The 13,252-nt window shown below is 54.0% G+C and overlaps 1 protein-coding gene across 2 annotated transcripts in view; it reads right to left on the bottom strand.

Moving 5' to 3' along the window:
* FAIM2 (Fas apoptotic inhibitory molecule 2) overlaps window positions 1–13,252 on the bottom strand; it is a 63,970-nt gene that overhangs the window by 28,526 nt on the left and 22,192 nt on the right. For both annotated transcript variants that reach the window (XM_054012769.1, XM_054012770.1), the window contains exons 8-11: window positions 12,778–12,815; window positions 11,819–11,906; window positions 8,895–8,990; window positions 3,506–3,559 (exon numbers count right to left, since the gene is read on the bottom strand). In XM_054012769.1, coding sequence (XP_053868744.1) covers window positions 3,506–3,559; window positions 8,895–8,990; window positions 11,819–11,906; window positions 12,778–12,815 — 276 coding nt within the window. The remainder of the gene's footprint in view (window positions 1–3,505; window positions 3,560–8,894; window positions 8,991–11,818; window positions 11,907–12,777; window positions 12,816–13,252) is intronic.

The following is a 13,252-nucleotide window of genomic DNA, read 5'->3' as shown; positions in this document are numbered from 1 at the left end:
CCATTATCCCACAGTGCATTGAATTATTCCCACAACGGTTGGAGATGCAGGAGGAATTATGCCCTGTTTGTTAAGGATGCAGCTGCCAGTATGGCTCATGGAAACAGGTCACAACAGTGACCCGAACTGGCTTCATTCCAGCCCTGCCCATAGCGCTGGGTAATTCAATTCCAGCCAAAGATAAAGAGGGAGGGTTCTCTCCGGTTGGGAGTTGAGAACCCAATCTTAATTTCCAGGCTATGCTTCAGCCAGTCACTACACAGCTAAAGCTCTTTGCCTGAGCGCCACCCCCAGTGCCCATCCACCTTGCTAGAGTCTGGTACCAGCGGCAGATGAGGTGACATGCAGATGAAGGGGACTGGAATGACTGAAAGCATCAGGGTCACTATGTTCCAGTGGGACAAGGGTGAGGGGGGCCTAGAACCAGGGACCCTGCAGGCTCACGCCTGAAACTCATGACCTCCCGAGCTTTGCAATCCTTCAGCAACTGTTTCTACGAGCCTGTCCTGAGTTTCAGGTTATGGCTAAACTTTTGCCTGGCTCTGCTCCACCTCTGCCACGGATTTCTCTGATAACCCCAGGGCAGCTCACGGGCCATCGGGCTAGTGCCTCTGCCTTTGCGCCCAGCAGGACTGCCCTCTCTCACCACAGTGGCACAACCCTGAGCCACATCACGTACAAACAAGGGCTCTGTCTTGTCCAGTTTGCAGGTTCCAACCCACTGAGCTTTGGCCATGTCCCCTGGGGAGATAACATAAGAACATAAGAACGGCCGTACTGGGTCAGACCAAAGGTCCATCTAGCCCAGTAACCTGTCTACCGACAGTGGCCAATGCCAGGTGCCCCAGAGGGAGTGAACCTAACAGGTAATGATCAAGTGATCTCTCTCCTGCCATCCATCTCCACCCTCTGACAAACAGAGGCTAGGGACAGCATTCCTTACCCATCCTGGCTAATAGCCATTAACGGACTTAACCTCCATGAATTTATCCAGTTCTCTTTTAAACGCTGTTATAGTCCTAGCCTTCACAACCTCCTCAGGCAAGGAGTTCCACAAGTTGACTGTGCGCTGTATGAAGAAGAACATCCTTTTATTTGTTTTAAACCTGCTGCCTATTAATTTCATTTGGTGACCCCTAGTTCTTGTATTATGGGAATAAGTAAATAACTTTTCCTTATCTACTTTCTCCACATCACTCATGATTTTATATACCTCTATCATATCCCCCCTTAGTCTCCTCTTTTCCAGTTCTCTTTTAAACCCTGTTATAGTCCTAGCCTTCACAACCTCCTCAGGCAAGGAGTTCCACAGGTTGACTGAGATAACGCCACACCCGGACTGGTCTCGTGGTCAAGCAACTTATGCTGAAGTTACCTCCTTTCTTAATTTCATCCCATTCCTCCCGGTTATATCCCACCCCCAGCAATTCCTTGGTGATAACTACCTTCAGGGACTTCCATCGTCTCACCCCCGCAGCCCCGTCTTGGCCGCTGCTTGGCCAAGGAGCGCTCCTGAGTCTTCCTTGCGAGTCCCTTCCCCCAGCCCCGGGATTGTTTCTGTTGTTCTTCTCTGCATTTCCTCCCACTTGAGCAAATACCTGTCTGGTAACGTGCTGTCCTGAACCCAGCACAACATTCCAGGTGCAGTCACGCTACAGCTATAAAGAATTCTACCCTTCCCCTCCAGGCGCGGTGACTGGGTGACTTTGCCAAACTGTGCAGAGGGGGGCCCGGTCTAGGAGATAGGGAATCAGGGGACCTGAATGGTACTGCTGGCTCTGTGTGACCGTGGGCTGGTCTCTGAGCCTCCAATTCCCCCTACCACCTTGTGTCTGTCTTGTCTATTAATCTTCGCCGCGTCCCCGCGCCTTCCCTGGTGTCACTGTGCTCTTTGGGGCAGCGTGTGTGAAGATGCAATGCCCAGCACAATGGGGTCTGGGTCTCCTAAGGGCTTCTGGGACAGAAATAATAATTGTCCATAGAGGCCCGATCCATCGGCTTCAGCCACTGAGGATCTGACAGTCTACGTTTACGAGCCAGTTCTATTCCATTTAACCCTGGGCACATTTTACAAGGTGATCGTAAAACAGCCGAGTTCTTCATAACTGACTTTATTAGCTATTAAACAAATTGCTCAACTGCTGTTATTCCCAGCGGGCTCCGCCTCGCCCCAAGGCGGGTGTCCTCCTGACCCCCCATTTGGGGCGGCCCCGCACGCTCCTCCGGCGGGTGCTTCCTGCTTTCCGAACAGCAAACGCGACTCCGCTAAAATACGCTCTGGAGAAACACTTGCTGCATAAGCTGTCTGGAAGCTCCCTCATGTACAGGCCCAGTGTTTGGTTTTGGTGTAATACAGCAAGTATTTTTGACCCAAAAGAATAGGGGCCTCGGGAGCGGGGGCAGGGAGTTCTGCATGGGACCCACAGCTCTGGCACACACACCCCCGGGCTGCAATGGAGCACCCCCCTCCGCCTGCTGTCTCCGTCCTAAATTCTACACATGGCTCTGCCACGTGATGTCAATCCTGCCCCCATGCCACACCCTGCTACTCTAGTCTTGGGCTTCCAGCACCCACAGCTCTGCCAGTGCCCTCGTCATGGGCCTCACCTTGGGGCAGGATGCAGGACTGCACAGGGCCCTTCCCTCCAGCGCTCCCTTGTGACTCCTTCCTTGGCCCCACAGTGGCCTGTCTCTGTCTGGGTCTCCCCTGGCCAGGACATTTAGAAGTTCGATCCCCTTTCGAGGTAACGAAGGCCCCGCTGTACCTCCCACTCCCATCCAATATCCAAACAAATCTTTCTCCACGCTGAAGGTCTCTGCTTCCTGGAGCTCCACAGAGTTCCTCCCAGGTTGCTCGGTCACCAGCAGGTTTCTCCCTCGCTGCCTACCCACCCTGGTCCTGACCGCCTCACGCCCAGAGACACACACCTCTCTGCCAAAGCTCTCCCAGCTCTGCCGAAGAACCTCACTCCCTCCGCTGTTCCATACCGTGGCTGGCCTTAAACCAGGACCACCAGCAGGGCCGCCCAGAGGGGGGAGCAAGTGGAGCAATTTGCCCCGGGCCCTGCAAATTGGGGGGCCCTGGAGCAGGGTCCTTCACTCGCTCCGGGGGCCCCGGAAAACTCTCACAGGGCCCGGGTCCCCGGAGCTTCTTCCGCTCCGGGTCTTCGGCGGCAATTTGGCGGCGGGGGCCCTCCGCCGCCAAAGACCCCAGGCCCCCTGAATCCTCTGGGTGGCCCTGGCCACCAGCCGTGCCAGACACGGCCCTGATGTGATGATAAAGACACAGGCACACTAGAGACTAGGCCCAGATAATCCTATGGATTGCTATTCGTCATCCACCTTTGAACATGAAGGTCTCCTGAAGGGGAAGGTCTCCTGCAGTACAATTCCCCTCTCTCTCCTTCCCCATGCTCGTCTTGCCTTGCAAGGGACAGGCTATCTGATTGAACTCGGCCAAATCAATCAATCAAACTCCCATTCCTTGGGATTCGGCGCCGCTTACCAAAGTAAAGACAATCGCACCCAGCACGGCATATATGGCATGGAGCCACGGCACCTACAGGAAATAGACAAATGCACCAGTCAGCTTTAGGAAGAAACCCAACCAGCAAGAAGGGAGGGCTTGACTCACACCATGGAGGACACAGTCTAGGGAAAGCAGGGTAGGCACTGACACTGGCCCACAGTATCCCAGCAAGGCAGTAGCAGAGATGGGAGTAGAACCGAGGTCGCCTGTTGCCTAAGATAGCACATGATCCACCAGACCACACTGAGCATGTGAGCCTACCACATAAGGATCACAATGACCCTTTAGAAGTGGCATGATCTCACACACACCTAGGCCTTACAGTTAGCAAAGGGACCACGTGGATCAGGATTTTGGGTGACCAGACAGCAAATGTGAAAAATCGGGACGGGGGTGGGGGGTAATAGGAGCCTATGTAAGAAAAAGACCCCAAAATCGGGACTGTCCCTTTAAAATCGGGACATCTGGTCACCCTACGGGGCTTGCTTTCAGAGGCAGGATCTCTCTCCCACCCCCCAGGCCTGAAAGGAGCTCGCTCTTCCCTCATCCATCCCCTCCCCCCACTGTCCTGGCAGAAGCTCACTCTCCCCCTCTACCCCCCACCCCCAGGGCCGGAGGAGTTCTGTACTCTTGACGATTATTGGGGATGCCCCTGCTTGCCCCCCCCTTTCTGCACGCCCCTGGCTGCCATTGACATCTGCTGGCATGGCGAATGCTCTGCCGTTCTGAATGGCAGACCCATTGCATCTCACACTGAGACACTACGCATCAGACGCCCCTTTCGAAAATGCTGGCCTTAGTCATTACATGTTCTCAAGTCATGAGCGGAAGCACTTGGCCTCCAAGAAAGAACAGGTTCCATTCAGAGGCCAGTACTGACAGTTGCTTAAATCAGCTGTGCTCGAAGATGATTATTCCCCTCTAGTCGACATTGGTGAGGCCTCGTCTGGAGTATGGTGTCCTGTTTGGGGCCCCACACTACAGGAAGGATGTGGAGAAATTGGAAAGAGTCCAGCGGAGGGCAACAAAAATGATTGGGGGGCTGGAGCACATGAGTTATGAGGAGAGGCTGAGGGAACTGGGATTGTTTAGTCTGTAGAAGAGAAGAGTGAGGGGGGATTTGATAGCAGCTTTCAACTACTTGAAGGGGGTTTCAAAGAGGATGGTGCTAGACTGTTCTCAGTGGTGGCAGATGACAGAACAAGGAGTAATGGTCTCAAGTTGCAGTGGGGGAGATCTAGGTTGGATATTAGGAAACACTATTTCTCCAGGAGGGTGGTGAAGCACTGGAATGGGTTCCCTAGGGAGGTGATGGAATCGCCTTCCTTAGAGGTTTTTAAGGCCCGGCTTGACAAAGCCCTGGCTGGGATGATTTAGTTGGGGATTGGTCCTGCTTTGAGCAGGGGGTTGGACTAGATGACCTCCTGAGGTCCCTTCCAACCCTGAGATTCTAGGATTCTATGAATGCAGCCGTCTCCAGCCTAAAGGAACATGCCCAACTGCGTGGGGAGCCCTGGAACAGCCAATAGGACCCAGTCGCATACAGGTAAACAACTGCGGCCCCAAAATGAATAATGGGGGCTGCCAGACTCCGGGCAACGTCCTCCTTTATCAACATTTCCCAGTGTCCGTTGAGCACTCAGGGACGAAGAATTGCAAAATAAAAGCTCCTGGATGGAGAACAAGACGCCAAAGGCAGGGATGCCAGCACCCCCACTCCTCCCCTTTGCAATCAATCACCATCATTAGCCACCCGTAGCAGGATGTCGGTCGGGAACAACAAACACCTTTGTTGGACCTGAACAGCGTCGCGTGCCAGAAGCGTCCACCAGAGTGGAAAGAGACAGAAGATGTGGCAGAGGGGTGATGGCAGGAGGGTGGTGAGGTAGGTGAGCGTGACAATAATCCCCCAAGAACTGGCCACACACGTGTGGCCCTTGGATATTGCTGGTTTTATTCGAACACGTTAATCAGTAGCCAGCACTTTAGTGGCTAGAACAGTGGCCTAAGCATTGGGATTTCTGAGTTCTATTCCCTGCTTTGGGAGGGGAGAATACAGAGCAAGGATCAGAGCCACTGATTGGGCCTCTGGACTCCTGGTGCAGTGGTTAGACCAGCGGACTGGCCATCAGGACTCCTGGCTTTCATTCCCAGCTTTGAGACGGGAAGGTGGTTAAAGCATGTAACTGGGAGCAAGGAACGGTGGGTTCTACACCCAGTTTTGAGAGGGCAGCACGGTGCAGTGGTTAAAGCAGCTAATGGGGAACGCACTCCTGGGTTCTAGTCCAAGCTTTAAGGGCAGGGTGTGCTGGACTGGTTAGAGCAATTGATTTATGAGCCAGGACTCCTGGTTTAACTTCCCAGCTCGGGGAGGGGAATGTGGTGCAGTCATTAGAGCAGGAGAATGGGAGGCAGGACCCCCGGTACCTTTCCCGTCGGTGCCACCAGGGCAAAGGTCAGCATTTTCGGCCAACGCAATCTCCCAGGAAGGAACAAATCCTTTCATTCAGTTGGACCAGATCTCATTATCGGTTACTCCAGTGTCAGTCTAGGATCAGTGCCACCCCCAGGCAAGGCACAAAAGGGCCGAGGTTTGGGCCCAATGAGGAGGGTTGTCTGGCATTAATCCAAAAGGGACACTAAACACATGAGCTGGGGTTTCCAAAAATGTCCGCACGGCAGTCGCAAGAGTGATTGCAACATACGCAGACGGACCCAAACTAACTTGAATCCAGCTAGCTCGGGCCCCAGTGCACCCACGGCTGCATGGGGTTCCGGGCAGTCTGGGACCGTGTGTCTGTACTCAGCTCACCCACCCTGCAGTCTGTCCTGCCACAGCGTTACTGCAATTGGTTCGCGCACTAGCTAGATTAAAGCTAGCTCAGGTATGTCTATAGATGCTTCAATCACACCTCCAACTGCAGTGTAGGCACACCCTAAGGGAGTTAGGCACCTCAATCCCATCGGGCGCCTAACTCCTTTAGGCTACTTTGAAACTCCCTGTCTTGATGCCCTTCAACAGGGTTAGTTTTCAATGTGGACGTTGCCACTGCTCAACATTGGACGGTCTGAAATGCTGCACTGGGGCCATTTCTAGTTAGTTCCCCATGTCCATCTTTGATGTCTGACATCCACACATAAGGGAATGGACCTTTATTCAGCTCAGAGGATTTTAGAGGCGTGGGGGGAGACCTGAACCTCCAGATATTCCAGGCAGCCACTCCCCAAAATCCCTAGGACATAATCTGGTTCGGTGCAAAGGAAGGAAAATTAGCTAGATAGATGTGTATGGGACTAGATAAGAAAACTAGATGTGTAATAATAATCTAGCTCTTCTCATCTGTAGATCTCAAAGCATTTTACAAAGGACGTCCGGATCATTATCCCCATTTTACAGATGGGGAAACTGAAGCACAGAGAGGGGAAGTGACTTGCCCAAGATCACCCAGCAGGCCAGTAGCAGGAATAGAACCTACGTCTCTTGAGACCCAGTCTAGTACGCACACCACTCAGGCACACTGCTGCCCCATGGATGGGGATAGATACAATTAACCACATTTGCCCAGAGCACCTGGCTTGTCTATCACCTCCTTCAATTCCCGGCTTGTATTCAACAAGCTATGGGGCAATTTCCTGAGCTTATCTCTGCCAGCACTTTCGCTTTTTCTGAATACAATCACTAAGCGGATATTCCGCTCCTGGATTTAAAAGGTTTGGCTGTTTATTCAACTCTGCAGTAGCAAGGCGGGGGTGGGATTTTTCCCCCCAAAGAAGTTCAAGTCGCTGCTACTCAGTCATTAGCCACCCGTAGCAGGAGGTCGGTCGGGAACAACAAACACCTTTGTCCAGAGTCACTCCATGAAGTTCAGGAGGAGTTACTCAGATCGTGGGGGGAGGAGAAATGGGCACTGCAGGACTGGCCATCAGGGAGTTATTAATTATTTTCATTCTTGTTATATGCATTGAAGTCACAGACCAGGACCAGTCACAGACCACAGGGCTAGGCGCTGGACAACCGCAGAACAATAAAATAGGCCCTGCCCCACAGAGCTTCCAATCTTACACCCAGTCGGTTTGAACCAATCAGCCCCACCAATGGACAGCGGCTCTGAGCAATTCTTCCCCCGGCCCTTTTCGGAGTGGGAAGTTGGACTGTTTCCCTCTCGGCTGCTCCCTGATAGGACACCCCGGGCGACAACCTGCCTTCGCCTTCGCCCGCTCGGCAGCTGTTTCTGACCCACGGGAGGTTTGGCGGCTCAGCTGTTTGCACTTCCTGGCGGCCTCGATTATTAACAGGATTGATTGTGACGGCTCCCCCAATCTCCAAGCTTCCGCCCACCCCCTCCCCGCGGGAGCTCTCATTCAGCAATTTATCCTCAGTGGAAACTCTCCAGCGGCTGGAAAATGCTGATAAAGGGGCAAATTACTGTGAGTTCCAGTTCACTGAGAGTCTCCATTTATCACCCTGAGCCGTCACTTTGTTTGTCCAGCCTCGCTGTGCCCAGATGCCCCACACTTCTCATAGGTGACATCCACACTCATAGGTGCCGATTATTAAGATCCCAGGGGTGCTCCGCCCCAGACCCCGCTCCCACTCCACCCCTTCCTCCAAGCCCCCACCTCTCCCCGCCTCTTTCTGCCCACTCCCCGCCTCTTCCTGCCAGCGTTCCTCCCCCTCCCCCCAGCGCCTCCTGCATGCCACGGAACAGCTGATCATGGTGGGCAGAAGGCGCTGGAAGGGAGGGGGAGGAGCCGTTCAGCGGGGGCACCGGTGGGCAGGAGGAGCAGGGCAGGAGGGGGAGGTGCTGACCCATGGGGCTGCCAGTGGGTGCTGACCACCCACTATTTTTGTGTGGGTGCTCCAGCCCCGGATCACACACGGAGTCGGCACCTAGGTACACACTGATGGGTAGCTAGAGGGAGACACCCACTTACGGGCAGCTAGAGGGAAATATTTGCTGCATCCAGAGGCAATGCTGCTCAGATCACATACGTACCCCCGGAGTCACTCTGATCTGGGTTACGTTGGTGTCAATCCACTGTGACACCATTGGGCTGACACCGCTGTAACTGAGATCAGAACCTGTTGATTCCAGCGGGAGATGCATCCAAATTATTCCAAGGGATGAGCTTAGCCCGGTGTTTGGAAGGACAAGGAAGCAGCCAAAGTGGGGAGGGAGGTCCTTACCCACCTTTAACCCCCATGCCCAAATAAGAGAGGTTGCCCCTGCCAGCTAGCAATCAAGCTGCATCGTGGTTTGCACCACGGGCCATCCCCATCTCACCCCGTGCACAAGAACATCCTCCCTGCAGCGGCGGCACCATGGGAGCGACCTGGGATCTGCAGAGGGAAGAGGTCACTTACGTATTGGAAGGGGAGGAGAACGGCCAGGATGATCCCGCTGAAGAGCAGCACCATGAGCATGACGAAGAGGACGCCCTGGCAGGAGGTGAAGTCAAACTGTGGAGGTAAAAAGGGGCCGTTGGTTTTATTGGCTCGGCGCGCTGGCCGTGGGCAAGGCGCACGGGACGCAGTGATGAGGTGTTGGCTCCTTTGTGCCCCCTGCTCAGCCACTCACCCAGCATCACACACGTCGCCCTGTCAGTCACTAGCCCACCTATATCCCAAATCCCATCCCCAGCACCCATCGACCACGCTTATACCCCAAACCTGGCATCCATCAGTCCCCACCTAGACCCCAAACCTGGCATCCATCATACCCTATCCCCCAAATCCCATACCCAGCACCCATCAGACCCCACTTATCGCCCAAATCCCATACCCAGCACCCATCGACCACGCCTATACCCCAAACCTGGCATCCATCATACCCTATCCCCCAAATCCCATACCCAGCACCCATCAGACCCCACTTATAGCCCAAATCCCATACCCAGCACCCATCGACCACGCCTATACCCCAAACCTGGCATCCATCATACCCTATCCCCCAAACCCCATACCCAGCACCCATCAGACCCCACTTATAGCCCAAACCCCATACCCAGCAGCCATCAGACCCCACTTATAGCCCAAACCCCATACCCAGCACCCATCAGACCCCACTTATAGCCCAAACCCCATACCCAGCACCCATCAGACCCCACTTAAAGCCCAAACCCCATACCCAGCACCCATCGACCATGCCTATACCCCAAACCTGGCATCCATCATACCCTATCCCCCAAATCCCATACCCAGCACCCATCAGACCCCACTTATAGCCCAAATCCCATACCCAGCACCCATCGACCATGCCTATACCCCAAACCTGGCATCCATCATACCCTATCCCCCAAACCCCATACCCAGCACCCATCAGACCCCACTTATAGCCCAAACCCCATACCCAGCAGCCATCAGACCCCACTTATAGCCCAAACCCCATACCCAGCACCCATCAGACCCCACTTATAGCCAAACCCCATACCTAGCACCCATCAGATCCCACTTATAGCCCAAATCCCATACCCAGCACCCATCGACCACGCCTATACCCCAAACCTGGCATCCATCATACCCTATCCCCCAAACCCCATACCCAGCACCCATCGACCACGCCTATACCCCAAACCTGGCATCCATCATACCCTATCCCCCAAACCCCATACCCAGCAGCCATCAGACCCCACTTATAGCCCAAACCCCATACCCAGCAGCCATCAGACCCCACTTATAGCCCAAACCCCATACCCAGCACCCATCAGACCCCACTTATAGCCCAAACCCCATACCTAGCACCCATCAGACCCCACTTAAAGCCCAAACCCCATACCCAGCACCCATCAGATCCCACTTATATCCCAAACCCCATACCCAGCACCCATCAGACCCCACTTATAGCCCAAACCCCATACCTAGCACCCATCAGACCCCACTTATATCCCAAACCCCATACCCAGCACCCATCAGATCCCACTTATATCCCAAACCCCATACCCAGCACCCATCAGACCCCACTTATATCCCAAACCCCATACCCAGCACCCATCAGTCCTCACCTAGACCCCAAACCTGGCATCCATCATACCCTATCTATTCCCCAAATCCCATAGCCAGCACCCATCGACCATGCCTATACCCCATACCCAGCACCCATCAGACCCCACTTATAACCCAAACCCCATTCCCAGCACCCATCAAATCCCACTTATATCCCAAACCCCATACCCAGCAACCATTAGACCCCATCTAGACCCCAAACCCCATACCCAGCACCCATCAGACCCCGCCTAGACCCCAAACCTGGCACCCATCAGATCCTATCTATACCCCAAACCTCATACCCAGCAACCATTAGACCCCGCCTAGACACCAAACCCCAGACCCAGCACCAATCAGACCCTGCCTATACCCCAACCCCCCACCCAGTACCCATCAGACCCCACCTAGATCATACATCCATCAGACCCCCACCTATACACAGCACCCTTCATGTCACACCTATACGCCAACCCCCCTACCCTGCACCCAGCAGACCCTGCCTAGACCCCAAACCTGGCACCCATCATGACCTATCTATACCCCAAACCCCATACCCAGCATCCATCAGACCCCGACTAGACCCCAAACCCCATATCCAGCATCCATCAGACCCTGCCTAGACCCCAAACCCGCTACCCAGCACCCATCAGACCCCACCTATACCCCATACCTAGCACCCATCATAGCCCTCCTATACCCAGCCCCCTTCATACCACACCTATATCCCAAACCCTCTACCCCAGCACTCATCCTACCCCAAATCCTGTACCCTTAACCTTATAGACCAGGACTCAACATACCCCACCTACACCCGAAATCCTGTAGCCTAGCACCCATCACACTCTGGACCTTATAACTCCAAATCCTATCCTTATTATACAGCTTATTCACCACCTATATCCAATCCTTATCCACCTCAGCATTGTCATCCCACTGCACCCAAAATCCAAGACTCCCCAGGACCCATATCGCACCCATACTGCAACCACCATCCCTGTCCGAGATTCCCTCCTGTACCCCACCTGTCCGCCCTCCCCCGGCCTTTAGCTGCTTTCCCAGATCCATACTTCCTGGCCAAACCATTTGCTGCATGAGTGTCAGCTCCTCTTTCCCTATCGAGATCTTCCTCCCCGCTCTGAGATGCATCCCCTGCCCCCCTGCCCTACATGCTGGGATAGTCTCACCTTAGAATCATAGAAGATCAGGGTTGGAAGAGACCTCAGGAGGTCATCTAGTCCAACCCCCTGCTCAAAGCAGGGCCAACCCCAACTAAATCTACCAACACCAACTAAATCAACACCAACCTTGGTCTGGAAGCTGAAGATGGTGACGGAAAGACACACCAGGGCTGTGATCCCCAGGCACAAGAGAACCGACGTGGTGTTGTAATAGCTGCAAAAGGAACATGGAAACCACATTTCTAATTAGATCCCACAAATGGATAGAAGGAGAGAGACAATTAGGAGTGCCAGGGGCTTAGCAGAGGTAGGCAGATAAAGCATGGATCCTAGGGTCAGGCAAACAAGCATCAGGGGTTGAGATTACCCTTCACTTCCCATATGGCTAGACAATGGGGGTTCCTGGCTAGATAGGTATGGAAAAGCCTAAGAAATGACTGATGTGTGGATTCTCCTTCTGCTATAGATGAAAGAAAACTGCTGACAAGGCCAGCCTCAAGCCTGCAATTTGCTTCCCTCTATCCCTCTTTGGCCAGCAGAAGCCTGGATCTGTTAATATTCCTTCTGTGCTTTGCACTAAGAGAGGTGGGACTGCCCCCTAGACACTGTGTAGTGTATGATCTCTTAGTGTATGATCTGCTCCCTACACAGCAGCCAGGAGAGGATAGGAATGGCAGAGCCCTGAGCCACCCCACAGCCAGCTTTCCTGCCCCGCTCCCTACAGCACCTCCTGCTTGGAGATGCCGCGACAGGAGTGGCAGTGGACTCCCCAAAAGCCCATGCCCCTGCAATGACGTGTGGTGGCGGGCGGGCTCTCTCTGGAGCTGGAGTTGATCTGAGCTTCCCCACAGCCAGCAGTTGGCAAAACACATGGAGTTCACACCGGCCTCCACTGGAGGTCGCAGCTGATGTCAAAGGAAGGGTCAGGTTTTGCTTGGCTATTTTAGCAGCTCAGAAGGGAGCAAAGGGCCGGCATCACTCAGATAATTCTAACGCGGGAAGCCAAGGAAGGGAGCTGCAGGGAAGAGCTGGGACGTGGAGCCGAACTAAGGAAAAGAAATCTGATGCCCAACTGGTTGACCTACCTGGAGAGCATTCCAGTGAGATAGGACATGGAGAGAGTCTAGAGGTGGGAGGGAGAAAGAGAAAGCATTAGTATTGGGGTATGCGCTTAGTTACTCCACGAATCATTACTCAGAGCTGTCCCATAATTGTTCTTCATGGAGGCAGGGGGGTGAAGGCAGAAGGCTTCCCAGTTCCCTTGGCCACTAAGGGTGTAGGCTTCCTCCAGGCCTATCCCAGTGGTGAGGCTACATGTAGGGCGGCCCGGGTACCTGGTTTTCAACTGGAAAGTCAAGTTGAAAAGGGGACCTGACAGTGTCCGGTCAGATCTATTGACCGGACACCCAAAGTCCAGTTACTGCGAGCGGGAGAGGTGGAGAGGCGCCGGGTCATCACCTGCTCCAGCCAGGGCCACCTCCTGCCTTTGTTGGGTGGCTGCAGCTCCCAACCCTGACTCTGTAGGCTACCCTCCTGACCCAGGAGGGGTGGGTGGGAAGG

The sequence above is a fragment of the Malaclemys terrapin genome, chromosome 23, assembly GCF_027887155.1.
Source record: "Malaclemys terrapin pileata isolate rMalTer1 chromosome 23, rMalTer1.hap1, whole genome shotgun sequence".
Lineage (NCBI taxonomy): Eukaryota > Metazoa > Chordata > Testudines > Emydidae > Malaclemys > Malaclemys terrapin.
The sequence above is the reverse complement of the archived record's forward strand: the minus strand, read 5'-3'. Positions and strand labels throughout refer to the sequence as shown.